Genomic DNA, 17,084 nt, shown 5'->3' with positions numbered 1-17,084 from the left:
ATTATCCAAATGGAGCCTTCTGTTAAAGGTGTCAACAGAGACAAGGGTGAAGGTAGAGACTGAATGGAATAAGATGAGAGAAAGATCAAATAATGGGATAAGAAGTTCAAGCGTGGGATAATGGGTGTGATTAGAGATTATTAACAATGCAAGGATTAGCAAAATGTGCAAAGAAATTCCTGTCTGTTCATTAACACTTGATGAGAGAACCACATAGTAAAACAATTTTTTTTAAAAAAATCATTTTGGAGTCTTAGAATGTGTGTTTGAAGGTGTTATTTTCTTCTGACTATTTCTCTGTTGGTTTTTAGGTTTCTGTCTTCCACCTTGTACGTAAGTGGGATCTCTGTGTTGGAACAAGATAATGTCTTCAACTCAGTGAAGGAAAGGGGTGAGCAGCTTTCTCATGGCCAATATTTTATCTTCTTTAGAAAACAGCGTGCCCTGGAAATAAATATCATCCTGTATTGTGTTGAGAAGGAAGCCAGCTCTAGTTGCTTTTCATGTGTCAAAGAGAATTGATTTTTGTTTCTTTTTAACTTGCTGTGTGAATGTAAGCATCTAATGTTACATAGCAAGTGCCGGGACTAAAGTGAAATAAGAATGAACAAAGAGCCATGCCGAATCTGCCAGTCATGCATTTCTCTCTGAAGGACTTCAAAGAAACATGTATGAAGGAAAATGAGAAGGAATGATTACTTGTTAACAAGTCTGTTGGGTAGTTCCCTCCCAACCCTAAGAGGGTTGGTGGTTAGGTCGTAGCCTGAAGCGTAACTATTTATATCTCTTACAAACATCTGTTGTAGCTTGTATATGTTAAAAATGATACCACTGATCTCCAGCAGCTCACTTGTACCTTCTGTTAACGTTACTGGGTGGTCCCTGTGCCCCTAATTATGAAGGAGTAAGTGGAACAAGTAAGGAGTAGAGTGATGAATGTTAAGTGACCACTTTGTGTGTATGTTTCAGCTCACATTTAATCTCTTCACTTACATACTCAACTTGCACAAGCTCTCCACGTTTCTAATTATGATTACACCTCTTCATTTAGCTTCCTTTCTGCTTTACATTTTCCTTCATACCTCATTTTGTAAAAGGCTTCTCTTTTTTTTTTTCCCTTTGCTTTGTAGACCATGATCTTTTATGAATTCCCTTTCACCACAGGTATCAGTGGAGTTTCTGATTGCAGGTCATGCATCAGCTTCCAGTTACATGACCCTAAGTTTTTCCTTGGGTTTTCTATACACTTTACTTTCAAAATAAATAGCATGAGAGTTAGTTCTGTTCTGTGTGAAGCAGACCAGCAGACTCACCCTCAGGTTTTCTTATTTGTAAGTCTTTGAATATAAAATAAAAACACACATTTTCCCCTCTGCTCTCGATTTCTTTCACAGAGAATTGGCATTTTGAAAGCTAAGGTGTCCTGAATTCATATATATTCTTGGATTCACCTCAGATACCCAAACACTCTGTGTCCTGAGGTAGGGTGTGCTGGTTGGAGGTGGTCTGTGAGCTGAGAATGGACACACACGAGTAGGTCAGCCAAGAGCAGGGCTTGTTGGAGTGCACCACGACTGCTTCAGACCAAGTCAGCTGCTTTCCATCACAGCCACCTTCAGCAGGAGGAAGCCTGAACCAGCCTGCCTGACTCGGTGTGAAAAGCATCAGAAACATCCATGTGTTGTGTGTGAGCTCGGTGGAGGAGCTGTGGAAGTAATTAGCTGTGGCAGTGATAAACATCTGGGAGCGATAGCAGCCCCATTGCTGTCTGCAGCCTGAGCATCTGCTGGGGCTGTGCATGCTAACGAGCCTGGGTGCTGCATCCCAAATGAGGCCATGAAAGCCGAATCTGTAAATACCTTCTCAGTTACTTTTCTTAAAGTTTAACTCACTTTGTTTCTTGCCTCTACTGAGTAATGAGGAACTGTTTCTTTTTAGTGAACAGAAGTAATTCCTCAGTTAATTGCCTCAATTTAAGTGTGTGATTAGCTCAATTTGTTCTTCTTGATTTGCAGTGGTTGTCTTCACTAAATCTCATCAGTTCCTATCTTGCCTAATAGCTTAATCTTTTTCTACTGTAATTATAAGTCAGAGGGGAAGCTCTTGTGAGAAATAAAGGAAATGCCCATGTAGAATTCTTTCCAGTCACTCCCCTGGGAGAAAATATGGCAAAAGTCCTTCTAGATGCAGTAATCTATGGATCTAGCTCAAAGCTGTGCACCTCCTTTCTTCTTTTATGTGGCCTGAGGGCCTTCCAGATGTGGAACGTCTCTTCATTATGGAAATCTGGAAGGAGGGGTTAGTCCAGCTTATCTTGTTCTCCAAAAATTCTTGCCATGTCCTACTGTCTTTACATGTATTATCTTTGTGGCCTCCCTCTCCAGGTTTTTCTTCGTGCCACAAATATGATCTTACGTCCCTGTGAACTCTTAAAACTTTCTTCCTCTTCTATAACTTCAACAGAAGTTTTACTTTTATTTTCTCATTTTTGCCTAGAGAATTTCATCTTTCTTCCACAGTTAAGCAATTTCTTTAGCAGTGTTTTCTGTGGGACTTAGCTTTAAAATAATCATTAAATAGTGTTTGCTCTTTCTTTGTTGATCGTTTCAAGTGTTCTGCTTTTATTTTGAGGGGTAGTCTGGTCCATGCTTTGGATGTCACAGTCATAAATTAAATGTATGCCTTTTGAGAAGGAAGAAAAGCAGCATTTTCTATGTGCCTGTTCACTCTCTCAATACAGACAGGCACTTGCATTGGCTGTCAGCTGCCATTTATAAAAGAAAATAAATATTTAAACATCAGACAAATGCTTACAGGGCTGATGCTTCAGAATGTGTTCCCTTAAAGGATTTTGAGAGGTGTCTCACTTATTGTGCCAAATGCTGATTTAACTTTTAACACTAAATGATTTGTAATTGTAACAAAAATTTAAAATCTGAAGTACTTCTATCAGTGAGTGCACTTAGGTTGTTCCCTTTGTATTTTTAGTTTTGGTGGAGAAATCAGTAATATTTTTGGAGTTTCAAAGAAAGAATACTAATGTGTTCTGTAAAAGCAGATATAACCTAGTTTTTAGAGGAAACCAAGCTTACATCATCTTGGTGAACTTCTCTGGTCTTTGAAGCTGTTTAAAAAAAGATTTTAAAAATTGCACTCATAATTTGGAATTACACTGAGTGAATTTGATGCAAAGTAAGGCTTGAGGTTTCTCCTGAGGAGTTTGGTTTGTCTCTGTGCCTGAAACTGTTCTCAAAGAAGGGAACATTGAAATTTGTCCTGTGTTTGCAAAATGAAACACTCACTTGAGACTGTTATAATCTGCAGGGGAAAATATCCAGAAATGTAAAAATTGCTCTTAAAAATGGTCATATGCAGTAGTAGTATGCAATAAGGGAAGGACTTAAAATAGTTGAAAAATTTGTAGTGATTGAACACATTGAAAAAAAATTCTGTTTCCGATCTTAGTGGTGAAAATTTTAAAACTTAGTTCTTCTATACTGACATAAGTGAAAAAGAGCAGAAAGCCTGGAATTATTACCTGGATATAATGTTTTTCAAGACATGAGCTCTGACTTCTGTTTTAATATGGATTTTTTTAATAGTAGCTAAACATTAGAACTCCTATGTGTCAAGGAAAATTGACTTCTGTGTTAATAGTTACTGGTAATAGCTTAATGAGTTACGTGATTTCAGTTGTAAGGGCTTCAGATCTGACAAGAAAATGAAATGTGAAGTAATAATTTGTTGGCTACACTTCATCTGGTGGTGGTGCTTTGCTAATTTATTTTTTTTTAATTACAGTATGTCTTAACTTAAAAATGTTTAACTCATCTGGGCACCAAACTCCAGCTAATGCCTAGAGAGAATAACATGATGCATTTGCTTGTGTCTAAATCCTATTGAAATTAATATTTCCCAAAGTATCAAATGTCTCAGAAATTGAGACTTCTGAATTCCTAGGTCCCTTTTGAAACTCTATAGTCACGTGGGCCCAATTGTTTAAAAATTGTTTGATATTGTTCCATTCTTTGTTGAACTTTAAATGACTCGGAGGACAAATTCCTGATCTCAGAAGTGATTTGAGGCTGGGTCTCTGAAAGTAATTTCATCCCTACTTTAGAATCTGGGATTCACACCCAAAAGTGTACAGGGTGTTTCTTAACATTTTGCATTTGGTTCATCATTTTAAACTATTATTATTATTATTTCAGTTACAGTGAAGCTCAGTGGGTTGGGAGCCTTTTCAAAACACAGAAACACAAACCTGCCCATTCCTAGATTTCATTAGAAATCTAGGTAGTATTAGTTCTATTAGGATTAGAATTCTAATGTGGTATGACCTTAGAATGTCAGTTAAGTTGTGCAGAAATTAATGCTAAGGTTCACTTGAGCTTGTGAGTATAAAAAAAATCTCAGCCTCTTACTAAAAGTTTTACTTTAAAATATAAAGAGACAGTGAACTTTTTGCTTATAAAACCTGTTATATTTCCAAACTGAATTTATTTGTTGTTTGAATTTGCATGTGGCTGTTGTTGCCAATAAACTCTCTGAGAGATGTGCATAAATCTGAATTTCTACCTTTACTTTTTCTTCACCCTTTAGAACTGGATTCTAAGTGGCCACTTTTTTAACTGACTATTTGTTTTTCTTTAAAGACTATTTGTGCACACTTATGATGATTTGACACAATTAATGTCTCAATAACCATGATGGCAACACAGACATTAAGTATAGACAACTATCAAGATGGACAACAGGTAGGTGTGTTTTCATTTCTCTAGGAAAAAATACACTTAGGAAAAGGGGAAAAAAAATAGTGACTTTGTCCTTAGTGCCTGCTTTGGCATTGTTTAAGCTGGAATAATGAAACATAGTCCTGTGTATCTGGTCATGTTTCTTTTTTGTACAACAGGCTGTGTAGTTTTACATTTGAAATTGCTGAATTAAAATGCTGTTAACTGGAGGCAATTCGTGGGCTGGCCTCTCCTCTGAAGACCCATTTTTCTGTTACTCTGTGTCAGCCCTAAGCTATAACTACAAGTACTTCTGTCAGCAGATGGCAACAATGGGGAACAGTCAGAAAAAAACCAGCAACTTTCCACATCTCCTATAAAATGTTCATCTGAATGCTGTCAGATTTTTGATTTTTAGTTTTTATTGTTTGTTTCTCTTATTGCAATTCTAATTTCTCTCTCTCCTCTCACCTACTTTACATATTTGACTTTATTCCCCCAGCAAATACATACCATCCTGTGGTAGTGAAAGTAAAATATGGGTTTTTTTCTGAAGAACAGTTTGGGAGAGAGCTTTTTCTTCCTATTTGTTGTGTATTTCAAGTTCTCAGTGTCCAATGTAGACAAGTAATTCAGGTGCCTGCTGTTTTTCTAGTTTGGAAATGGCTCACAGAAAAAAACCTTGCAGTTTTAAGTGAGCTGTTTCCTCCTCCTAGGGCAATAGAACCCTAACTGAGCATACTCCCTCCCTTCAAACTCTGCAGATTTATGGCCAACATTTATAATCTATAATCTAAATTTATAATTTATGACTTGTCTGAGTCATCCCCTTCTAATTTGCTCCTCCTTCCTGTCATTAGCCAAGAAATTAGTCCATTAGTTACTTTTTTATTTTTTTTTAAGCATTCTGGTTTGAAAATCATCTCTGCTTGCTGAGGGAGCTCTCTGCAAGGCAGGTTGCTCTGTTGGGTGGGAGATGCTGAATTTTCTCAGTTTCTGATTTTTCTAGGAAATGGCTTGGCCCCAGTAGGTAATAAAGCACAAACCTTTTGGTTCTCCCACACTCTTAAGAATACTCTAAATTTTTCTGCTCCTGTTATGTGGAAATAAATTCTGTTCAAGTCAGGTTCTCTCACAGTTTCTGCAGCTGTCAGTTCTGGCTGCCTGGAGGCCCCTAGAACAGTGTCTGTCCTCTACCTGAGGAAAAAGAGAATGAAGAGAAAAGATTGCAGTGGTTTCATGTCTTTGTGCAGATGCTCAAATGGGAGAAAACCAAAGAGTTTGGGCTGAGGGGTGGAAGCTGTGACTTTCACAGTTCAGATTCCTGGAAGACCTTTTAGTCCAAAAGATACTTAGCTGGAGGTGATGCAAAAAACACTTGGAACACCTTCAAAGCACCCCAAAGGTGTGCCCAGCCTCCTAATGCAATTTAGGAGGTGCTCAGGTGAAGCTGTGGCTCTGTGGTGCTTTTCCACAGTATAAATGTGGGTTAAATGGATGTGTAGGAGGAGTAACTGCTGTTCTCCTGTAGTTTGATAGCCCTAAAATATTTGGTTCTTGCAATATGTGAAATGGAGTGCTAAAGGTCATGGGAGGTTATGCTCCTATAATTGAAGGACTGGAGGGACACAGAATATTTCAGATATTTTTCAGCAAATGTGCATTTTAATGGACAAAAAACCTAGAAGGTCCTTTTCTTCAGTACCCTTGTACAAGGCACAGTAAAAAATAAAAAAGAAATCTTAAGTGCATAAACTTTTCTTTACATTGATTTCATCCTAAAGGATTTTTATGCAGACATTCCCATGAACTTTTTGGAGCAATGTACTCTAGGCTATTCCAAAAACAGCCACTTCAGAGACAAAATGTTTCAGCAATTTACTAATATCTATCATTTCCATTTTAAAGCCAAATGCTAAAACTTGGAAATGACCTTTATCCATCAAAAAGTGTCAGGGATTAAAAGAGGGGTTTTGTTGCTGCTACAACTTCTTGTGTCACTGCCAAGTCACACCAACCTTCTGGCAATCCAGGAGCCCTTTGCACTGCTCTTTCCTTAGAACACAGCACCCTTTTTTTACGTCAGGGCTACAAATTTACTTTTTTTTTCCTACAGATGCAAGTGGTAACAGAGTTAAAAACTGAACAGGATCCCAACTGCTCTGAAACTGATGCTGAAGGGGTGAGTCCTGCCCCTGTAGAATCTCAGACTCCAATGGATGCAGACAAGCAGGCCATTTACAGGTAGTGATGGACTCCTGTTCTGTCTTTTCAAGGGTAAAGGATAGGGGTAGAGGATTTGGGGGTTTTTAATAAATAAATAAATAATAAGTATCTTAAAATCAGGTGATTTCTTGGCTGTCTCCATTGTTTTAGGGAAAGAGTGAGACCAAATAGGCTTCATTGACAATCATCAGCTAAGGAAAAACCTCCTGAGCTTGTGGGATTTTTCAATTTCAGCAGGTTTAAAGGGTATTCTAAGTGTGGTTGCCAAATTTAGAAAGCTGTTTTAGCCTTTAAACTGTGGTCTTTCTTTGTCATATTGTTGTTTTTATCTTTAATAAGAGTTTTTACTTTCATTGTAATTAGGTCATTCTTTATTCCTTTTTCTTTAGGGATAACAATCTATTCCCCAGTAATTAGCTCAAAATGGATTAAATATTGATGTATGAGCACACTAATTTGAGATTTTTCAGTGAAAACTGCTGTGCTAAGCAGTTTGCTCAGTTTTCATGGGGTTGAGTGTTCTTTCACCTGAACTACTTTATAAAGACAGAATTATTACTGGTTTTCAGGTTAAAAAAAAAAACAAACCAAACAACCACTGAAACAGGAAAAAGCCAAACAAAACACCAAAAAAACCTCAACCTGTGGCAGAAAGATGTATCCATTCATTTACAGACTTGTGCTAACAAAATCTTCTTCTTAGAGCATGATTTCACAGGAGGCCTCTGAGCACAGCCTGAATATTCTTCTCAATTTTTTTAAAGTTAAATCATGATGTGTAAGTATGGCCCACATTGAAGAATAAATTATTTTATCAGGCTTCATTTAAATCTGCATTCATCCTCTTTGTAAATCCTAAATCTCATTTCTAGTGCATTGTATTAATTTGTCTCAGTGCCACTCAATTACAGTGAATTAAACAGTCAGAGCTTTTTTGGTTGTGATTGTTCTCTTTAATTAAATATATACATATTTTACTACTGTATTTGCCTCTGGAGTGGGGTAAATCAAAATGAAAATAAATTTTTATCTTATTTTGCTCAGCCAATGCTGTTATTTGCAGCCTCTTCCAGAACTTGTCACATTCACATGAGTGACTGTGAGCTTTTCTGAGCTAGATGTCTTAATTTTCACATAAGTGAAAATACTAATTCATGTATTTAAACTGTTTTTTTTCTAGGCACCCACTATTTCCCTTGTTAGCACTATTATTTGAAAAATGTGAACAATCTACACAAGGCTCAGAAGGCACAACTTCTGCCAGTTTTGATGTAGATATTGAAAACTTCGTGAGGAAGCAGGAAAAAGAAGGAAAACCCTTTTTCTGTGAAGATCCAGAAACTGATAATTTGGTAAGTATCAGCTGTTTCTTTCATTTCTGAAACAACCATCACATTTGCAGCTTCTTCCTCATTTCTAATCTCAAATGGTCCTTCTAGTTTCTCCTCACATTTTTCTGCCTGTGAGAGATTTTTCTTCATGTTCATGATTAAAAATATTCTTAAAAATTTCTTCTGACCCCCTTTTCCCTTTTATCTGTAAATTTACAATGGGCTCTTCACAGTTGTTTCCTGTTCTCAGCTGACATGACTGTGTTGGAGACAAACAGAAACAAATCCTTTCCATAGCCAGACTGACTCTGCAAATTAATTTTAGAGTGTTGTGTGTTTAACATATTTATCAAAAACATGTAATTGATGTAATTTTTTCCCAATTTTATTTAAATCATGCTTCACCTAGTTAATGTGAGGGAAGAGCTGTTATGAGATGATCTTAGAAAGTCTTTACCATATATAATTTTTTCTTTCATGTCATTAACTCCTTTAGGCTTTCTGAAAGTCATTCCTGTGATGAAGCTGTGATTTCCCCATTTTGAATATACCTGCCTTCAATATTTTACTCAAAATTGGAGTTAGTTCTGTTCTGCATGAAGCAGGTCTGCTGACTTGTTAAGCCTCAGGTTATTTTCTTTATTTGTAACTCTCTGAATCCAACACAAAATCAGTTTTCCCATATTTCTCTAATCCATATTTCTCTAATTTCAGAGGCACATCTGAGGTCTAATAGCTGGAATGTAGTAGCTGTGTCTCAGTGGATGAGGAAAGAGCAGTGCTTCTGGTTTATCTTGGCTTTTGAGGTCCCTTGCTATGTTCTCATAGACAAACTGACAAGACAGGGATGAGATATATGAGCAGTGAGGTGGACTGAAAAATGGGTGAATCCCTGGGCTCAAGAGGTTCTGGTCAGCAGCATGAAATCCAGTTGAGGGCTTCCCTAAGTGCTGTACTCTAGGGACTGATTGTGGAACCAGAACTGTTGAACATTTCCATTGCTGCCTGGGGTGATGGGGCAGGCTGAGCCCTCTGCAGGCCTGCAGGTGTTGCACAACTGGGAGGAGGGGCTGATGCACACATGGCTCTGCCACCATTCAGGGATACTTCATTGCTTTTGGAGAAGCAGAAAAATGGGAACCTCATGGAATTCAGCTAAGGGAAATGCAAAGTCCTAATGGGGAAAAAAGACAGACTGACTCATCAGGGCAAGAGGAAATGGGCATGAACTTACCCAGGAATGGGTATGAAACACAGGAGGTTCCATTTAACCATTTTACTGCAAGGGTGATTGAATCCTGCCCTGTAGATCCCCTGTGCCCCACAGATCCTGAAATCCTGCCTCATTGATTCCTTCTGCCCCATAGATCTTGCCCTATAGATCCCCTGTGCCCCATAGATCTTGTCTGCCCCATAGATCCTGAAATCCTGCCTCAGAGATTCCTTCTGCCCCATCTGTGAGCAGAAGGAATCCCAGAGAGTTGTGGAGTCTCCATCCTTGGAGACAGTCAAACTCAGCTGGACATGACCTGAGGAACCTGCCCTACCTGACCTTGCTTTGAGCAGGAGGGTTGGATTAAACCATCTCCAGAAGTCCTTCCAAACTCAGCTGTTGGTCCCTTTCAGCCTCAGCCAATTCCAATTCTGTGGCTTCTGTGAGCCTCCAAAGATTGGTTTCCCAAAGATCCTGCTTGCCTTGGCCTGTTCCCTGTGCTTTTGGTCATACATAAACACTCTCTCAGATCCAGCTTGCTTTGGTTGTAGCTGGGTCTGGTGTGTTCAAAAAGTCCTTCCTGTCATTGACCTGTTTATGGTTTCAGTTTGTGGTTCTGGTGACAAAGTCTCTTGGATTAATGTGGTGTTCTCCTTTGCTGATGGGCTGCACAAACCTGGCTGGTTTTGCTTGAGGTGGGTGAGGAATTATTTATGTCCTGGATTCCATGGCTGCTGAGGTCAGTAGTGGCTTAAACTGGAACCACATTGCAAAATCAAAAATCCTTGGCATTGAACCCCTGTCCTGTGGTTGTATTGTGAGCTGTGACTTTCTGTTACTGGATACCCAAATGAAACCTGAGTGCAGCTTGTCCTCTGCCTGTCCTGGAGGCTAGGAGCTCTGAACAGCTGACATTCTGACAGGCTCTTCATTTGGTGTGGGGCAGTGAGCACAAGCTTCTCTTAAGTTGAGAACTGGCTAGCATGGCTTTCAGTCTCTTTTCACCTTGAAATATTGGTGCTTGCCACAGGGAAGGCTGTTGACAGGCAGTTTTTTCTGCCTCCTGTCACATTTATATTTTTTATAGAGATTAAAAAGTCTCTGTTTAGTAGCAAGAAACACTATTGTACACCTTTGTTCCATCTTCTGCTCATGCTGTCCTTCCCTTTTTAACTCCAATGTTAAATCAGCCATTCATCTGAAAGGAGAGGCTGTTAAGACTGATAATTAGACTGGGCCAGACTCTGGAGCAGAGTCAAACAAATAAGGTGTAAAGTTTGCTCAGTAGGATCAGCTCGGGGTCAGAGCTGAACTGAGATCAACTGAGCATCACAACACTAAGGAGCCAAATTCAAATCCTATCTGAGAGTCACAGGCCTGTTACAGTAAGGAAATTGGGCAGCTGTTTCATTTTTTTTTCCTTTTACTGTGGCATGTAGAACTCAGCCAGACTGCAGTTTCTGTGACAGAGCTTCAACTGACAGCTCCAAAGCAGCAGAATATAATTCCATGCTCTGTGCTGCCTGTGGGCTAATTAAGTAGATAACAGAAATTAGGAAGGGTCACAGATAGTGATTGTAGGGTCACTTACAGTCCTGGCAATGTTCCACATTGTGCACTCACTTGAACTGCCTTGAATACTCCACAAGAGGAGTTTGGAGTTCATCCAGAGGACCACAGAATGTTAATCTGGGTGGCACAGGCATTAGATCAGTTTGACCAGAAAGGAAGTTCATTAAGAGCAGTGGATGCTTGTTCCAATTTGAGTAGCTCTTACTAAGCTATGGTCTAGATTATCTTGTTACTTTGGTATTATAATTCCCATTTTGAATTAATTGGTGGCTTCCTGGTTTAGTATTAAAAAGGATTTCAGCATTGGGAAATGTGGGTAGCATCCACCTGAAACTTGATTTTGAGGATAAATTGCCTGTAAACCAGGTTTCAAACCCTTGTTACTGTCCAGATGGAGGGATTTTGTTCTGGGGATTCTGTTCTTCCCAGTTCAGCTCTCCAACAACATCAGCTGGTGATCTTGAATAAGCAGGGCAAAGGATCATAGTCAATCCAGGAGAATTGTTACCAGGCCTTTTTTACTTCTGCAGGGTCTTTCCCAGGTCTGGGTACAATCTTGGGCCATGTGCTCTGGGATGACCCTGTGGCTCATCCTGCAGATCGCCTGTTTTCAAATCTTGTGGGAAGGAAGTGGAAGCTGAAGGTTGTGCTTGTGTTCTTACTAGACTGGAAATGTGCTTTCCTTGAGCTTCAGCATCCTCCCTATCTTCTTGGAATGTTATTTGCATTCCCTTAGTCCTCTTACCAAGCATCAGTGTCAGATATGTGTTTGCTATCAGTTGTCAGATTCTGGTGGTCTTTGTTGCTGCTTTCTGGAAGCATGCTCAGCTTATCCACATAACTTGGAGAATCACCTGTTGGAGCTTCACACACTTTTCCCCTTACCCTTTACTATCCCTGCCTCATTTTTACAGAGAAAACAGATCCTGGAATGAACCAAGGCACCAACTTCTCTTTGTTCTCCATCAGTCTCATTTTGTGCATAGGACATCCACAGACTCCTCCCTGCCTAAGAACTTGTTCAGCATGGGTGCTTCCAGAGAGTTTTTTTAGACCTTTCACAGATTATTTTATGTTTGAAGACATTCATTGCTTAGCACTTTTTTGTTGCTCACTGCTAACCCAGACTCTACAGAAATACCACGTTGCCTCAGGGTGGTTCCTGCCTCTCTGTTCAGAGTAAACTCTTCCCACACATGGGTGGATTTTTTCATTTCTCCACATTCACAGGACCACAGGATGGTTTGGGCTGGACTACAAGCTCAGGAGCTTTCTAGTCCAACCTCCTGCACAAAGTAGGGTCAGCTGTGAAGCCAGAGCAGGTTACTTATGGCTTTGTCAAGTCTAGACACAATACAATACAAGGGGTGTTAAATCTACTCTCCCTTTTGTATTTGAACAGGACACTGCCTTTTTTGAAGACCCCCGAGTTTTTTGTTTCGTTTGGGGTAAGGATTTTTGGTTCAGTACCCTCTTCTCAATTCTCTTGAATTCTTAGCTGTGTCTGGAACCTGAGTTGTAGAGGTGAAGCCAGCTGATGTCATTTGAATATTGACTGACCAAGCCTTTCTGAAAAGGGTTCTTGCTGTTTTAATGTGCAGAACTATCCCATAAACCTCTAGTTCCACATTTTCTAGCTATGTCTCGTAGCTGAGGACTCAAAATAGAGAAGTGAGGTTATCAAATCAAAACAAATGAAAACAAAATAACTTTTCTCTCAGAGTTTGTGTTCTTCCACTGAAAATCTGAATTGCTGCAGGAGGATTTGGGTCAGGGAGGTAGGTAAACTGTGAATGTATATATTTTGATTGTTTTTTTTTGCAAATGAAGAGTCATTTGAGTGAGATGATGTGTCAGTATATGGAGATTCTTTCATGTGTGTTGCCCACATGTGCAGTTGATGTGCTCTGAAATCCACAGAAAACTGTGGCTCTGTGTTTTACATCAGCACAGGTGAGCTGGGGACTGAGGCAGTTTGTGCTGTCTGTGCCTTGGCACCACGGGCTTGAGGCACTGAAGGCAGGACACAGGCACAACCTAGAGCATATTTAGGCTAAAGATAGCATAAATTTCTTAAATTTGGAGACATGTTTATATATGAATAGGCTCCTGATAGCAAGAACTGGAAGTTTTTCAATAACTTTTCTTTCTCTAATAGCTTACCATTATCTTTATTTACAGCAATTTCAGCAATAATGGAAAGTGTCCCTGCTCGTGGCAGGGGTTGGAACATGGTGATTTTTAGGGTCCCTTCCAACCCAAACCATTCTAGGATTATGTGAATATCATGGTTACTTCATCTTCATGCATTTCTCTGAAGTGATACTCCAGTTTAATTGCTACAGCTGAAAAGACTGAATCAGTTATAAAATGTCATTTTTCTGTGGCATATTCTATGCAGTAGCACTGAACGAAATATTACTACTGCTGTGACCTGTCTGAAAACACCTTTTTGTATTTCCTTTGTCCAGCTTGAGTTATTTTATCAGGAGTTCTTGATTTTTTTAGTTTTAAGGGAAAAGTGAACTTTTGCTGACATTAAGTTTGGTCCACCTGTGCTGCAAGAGAGCAGAAGCCATACGGCCACAATTAATGTAGCTGTAAATGAATTAATTAGTCCTGGTGACAGGCATGGCATATTTACAAAGTTTTGTTTTCCTCCTAACCACAGCAGTACAGCTTCCTGCAGAGCAGTGTGGTGGAGAGGGGCCCTGCAGAAACCTGGCTAGTGTTACTGAGTCTAGGTTTGTGGGTGATTTTGACTTTAATTCAATTTTCACCTCAAGTATCAGCCATCAATTTTAAACTAAGTCTAAGCTGAAGAAAGGACTTTCATTTTACCTCCAAGCACATGCTGATAAATAAACAGTACAAATTTGGCTAATGTTTAAAAAACCCAACTCTCTTGACTGAGCAAAACTAAACTGCTCTCTATTATGGTCAAATACGATGTGTCCAAAAGCATATTTTGTTACCTCAGTTTTAGCTGAATGTTTCAAACACTCAATAATATGATGTGCAATTTGTTGATCAGTCACACATGAAGAATTTTCTATTTTAAGTTTTTTGTCTCTGAAACAGAGAATTTCTTGAAACAGATGACCTTTGTTTTGTGTTAAAATTTAGTTACATCTGCATGCTTTAACTTTGTTGTGTTTAAAGGTGCTTTAGCACAGTTTAAAAAGCAACCTGGGCTGGGTTAGAAAATCACTGGTTCGTGTCTCAGGGTCACTGCACTCAGTGTTTCAAAGGCTGTCAGTGTCATAGGTCACAAGAGTTACCAGATATTAATTTGGATCAACTCCCTCAAATCTACAGCTCAGGTGTTTCTGCAGCTGTTTTTTGAAAGATGTATTTTTTTTTCTTTTTATCCCTGAGAAGAAATTTTTTTAAAATCATTTAATTTCTTAATTTTTTTTTTAATCTTGTTTATTTTAACACACAGTTGTCTACACTGAGTGAGTGTCCTAGAACCTTATGCTGAAAAAACAGGGAAAAGATCTGTCTCAATGAAAGCTAAAATGTCATGATGGAGATGGGAGCACACTCAAAAGTTTTCCTGCCTTGATCTCTTTTGAGTGACTTGAGTAAAGGCATCTTCAGCTCCCAGTTGGCTTCTTGAGTTGGAAATAATAGATTAGTCTGGGGGGTCTAATTTCTGTTCCCTGGATCAGTGCTCTGCCCAGGTAAATAACCCCTCATGTAGGACAGATTTTCCCAAATAATTGTAAAGTCAAGCTCTGCACTATGCTTTAAAATTGCAACTGTTCAGTTTCATGAGCTGAAGGATATTTGTCTCAGAAATCCAGCACAGCGCAGAAATGTTGGAGGTGGCATGTTGTATAAAAAATGATTACTTTGCTGGTGTGTTGTGTACATATTTGAATGTCCTGGATTTCCTGCTGCTGTTAGACCATCTGGGTTTGGTTTTAGCTTCTGATCTTCTGCCATGACCCTTACAATCACCTAAGCTATTTTTATGCAGTATGTAATACCATTGGTTATCCAGGCTTACAGTGCTTTTCTCACAGTGAGCATGACAAGTATTCTCCTCACAGACATATCTCCTGTCCTTGGATTTTAGCTTAAACATGGATTATTTTTTTAATTTGGTTTAGTGCTTTGTATTTAATGTTTTGTATTTCAGAATCAGTCTCCTCACCTGAAAGTTCTTACAAGATTTTACCTGGGAGTTGTTCATCTTTGACATACAATCACAGAGGAAACTTAAAAGCTGTAGCACTGAAGAACTGTTTGATTACTTTAAGCTTTGTTGAACAGTGTGACTAAATTTGGGATCTCTTTATTCTAATTTTATTGAAAAATAAAAGCTTTCATCCTCCCTAGCAATCTGTGGAACAAATTTATGCTTAATCACAGGAGTGTCTTCTTTCTCAATGTATTTCCAGCCCTTCTGGTTTCCTTGTGTCAGGGTGCAGCTGAACCTGGTGTTTCTGATTTATAGAGCTCCAGAGAACTGCTGCTGGCCAAGCCTGTCCCAGCCCTGCCTTCCAAACCATTTCTGTGGATGGGATTGCTTTCCATCACGTCCACTCTTGTGTGGTCTGTGCCCCAGAGGTGTACAAGGAGGTTAAAGACCACATGGACATCCAGGCTCATCCTGTGCCCTGTGACACCTGAGCTGCTCTGTCTTCCTGAAGTGTCACACGTGACAAAGATCACTTTATTGTCCTGTTCTGTTTCCCCTGTGTGGCAGTTTCCTTGTGTTCCTTTCCCATTCCAGGATTTAGCAATTAGAACCTCTGCTTTAATTGGGTGATCTTTGTTTCTGGAAAGCAGTGTTTGCTTAAATCTCACATTAATTTTTTTTTTTTAAGGAACAGTTGTTTTGTTTCTGATTTTTTTTCCAATTCTCTCCCTCAGATGGTAAAAGCAATCCAAGTTCTGCGTATCCATCTGCTGGAGCTAGAAAAGGTCAATGAACTCTGCAAGGATTTCTGTAGTCGTTACATTGCCTGCCTGAAGACAAAAATGAACAGTGAAACTCTATTAAGTGGAGAGCCTGGAAGTCCTTATTCACCTGTGCAATCTCAGGTGTGTTTCCAAAGCTGTTCAGTGGATTTTTGCTTAGATTTCCTTAGGAAGTTACAGCTATACTTCTTTTGCTATCAGTTTGAAAACAGAGTTTCTGCAGTTTCCTGTATTCTCTCAAATCAGGTATTAAGAATAGAAAATTAAGAGTAGAAAGAGTTTTTTGTTTGTTTGTTTTTTGTTTTGTTTGGGGTTTTTTTGCTGGATATTTTGTTTGTTTTGGTTTGAGGTTTTTTGTTGGGGTTTTTTTGGGGGGGGTGGGGGGGAGTGGCTTTTTTTGTGCTACTGCCCAATGGACAAATTTGTTGAAGTGTGCCAGAGCACAGAGTCAATTTTTTTCTTGTCTTCCTTTTGTGATTTTCTCTAAGTTCAGCAAGGGGAGATATTCAGAATAGCCTGGATTTGCTATTTGGTTGGAAGGAGGTTAGGAAACAGAATAAACAGAGAAGAAAAATTTTGCTTGTTAAGGCCTCCTTAGTCTGCCTCCTTCATTACACCACTGAGATGACTGATGCATTTTATACACAACCTGTATTCTGGAATAAATAGCCAATATCTGATGGATTAAAGTTGCAATATTGCATTTTTGTATTAAATGGATCACAATTAATAGGTTATGGTTGATGTTTTTGCTGTCAGATGCTGCAGAGTAAGAAGGGTACTGCCACCCCAGTACCCTTCTGTGAATTACTCATGTATCTGATGCTCTGTAGTAAAAAAAAAACCAATGATTTTTAGTGTTCACTTTCTGGACTCCTTTTATAGGTTTTGATGTCTGGAAGTGTGGAAAGGAGATTCTAAAATTAGGCAAAACCAGCTTTTAATAGTTTCTTTCTGGATATCTCTTACACTTTTCTGTAGAGACATGTGGGGCCCATTTTGCATTTGCTATCAAAAGAGATTATTCATACATACTAAGGAAATGTGTAAGAGTTTGCATGTCCAAGGTTGAGTAAG

At 39.0% G+C, this 17,084-nt stretch overlaps 1 protein-coding gene across 2 annotated transcripts in view; it reads left to right on the top strand.

The window, feature by feature from the left end:
- The window catches only part of PKNOX1 (PBX/knotted 1 homeobox 1), a 39,447-nt gene that overhangs the window by 10,424 nt on the left and 11,939 nt on the right, over window positions 1–17,084 (top strand). Inside the window, exons 2-6 of one of the 2 annotated variants that reach the window (XM_059840061.1) lie at window positions 312–391; window positions 4,656–4,757; window positions 6,850–6,977; window positions 8,140–8,311; window positions 15,960–16,130. In XM_059840061.1, coding sequence (XP_059696044.1) covers window positions 4,707–4,757; window positions 6,850–6,977; window positions 8,140–8,311; window positions 15,960–16,130 — 522 coding nt within the window. In that variant the 5' untranslated portion in view covers window positions 312–391; window positions 4,656–4,706. Of the gene's footprint in view, window positions 1–311; window positions 392–4,655; window positions 4,758–6,849; window positions 6,978–8,139; window positions 8,312–12,477; window positions 12,524–15,959; window positions 16,131–17,084 lie in introns of those variants that run through there. The other variant, XM_059840062.1, reaches the window with a different exon arrangement.

Source organism: Haemorhous mexicanus, chromosome 2, assembly GCF_027477595.1.
Source record: "Haemorhous mexicanus isolate bHaeMex1 chromosome 2, bHaeMex1.pri, whole genome shotgun sequence".
Classification (NCBI taxonomy): Eukaryota; Metazoa; Chordata; class Aves; order Passeriformes; family Fringillidae; genus Haemorhous; species Haemorhous mexicanus.
The sequence above is the reverse complement of the archived record's forward strand: the minus strand, read 5'-3'. Positions and strand labels throughout refer to the sequence as shown.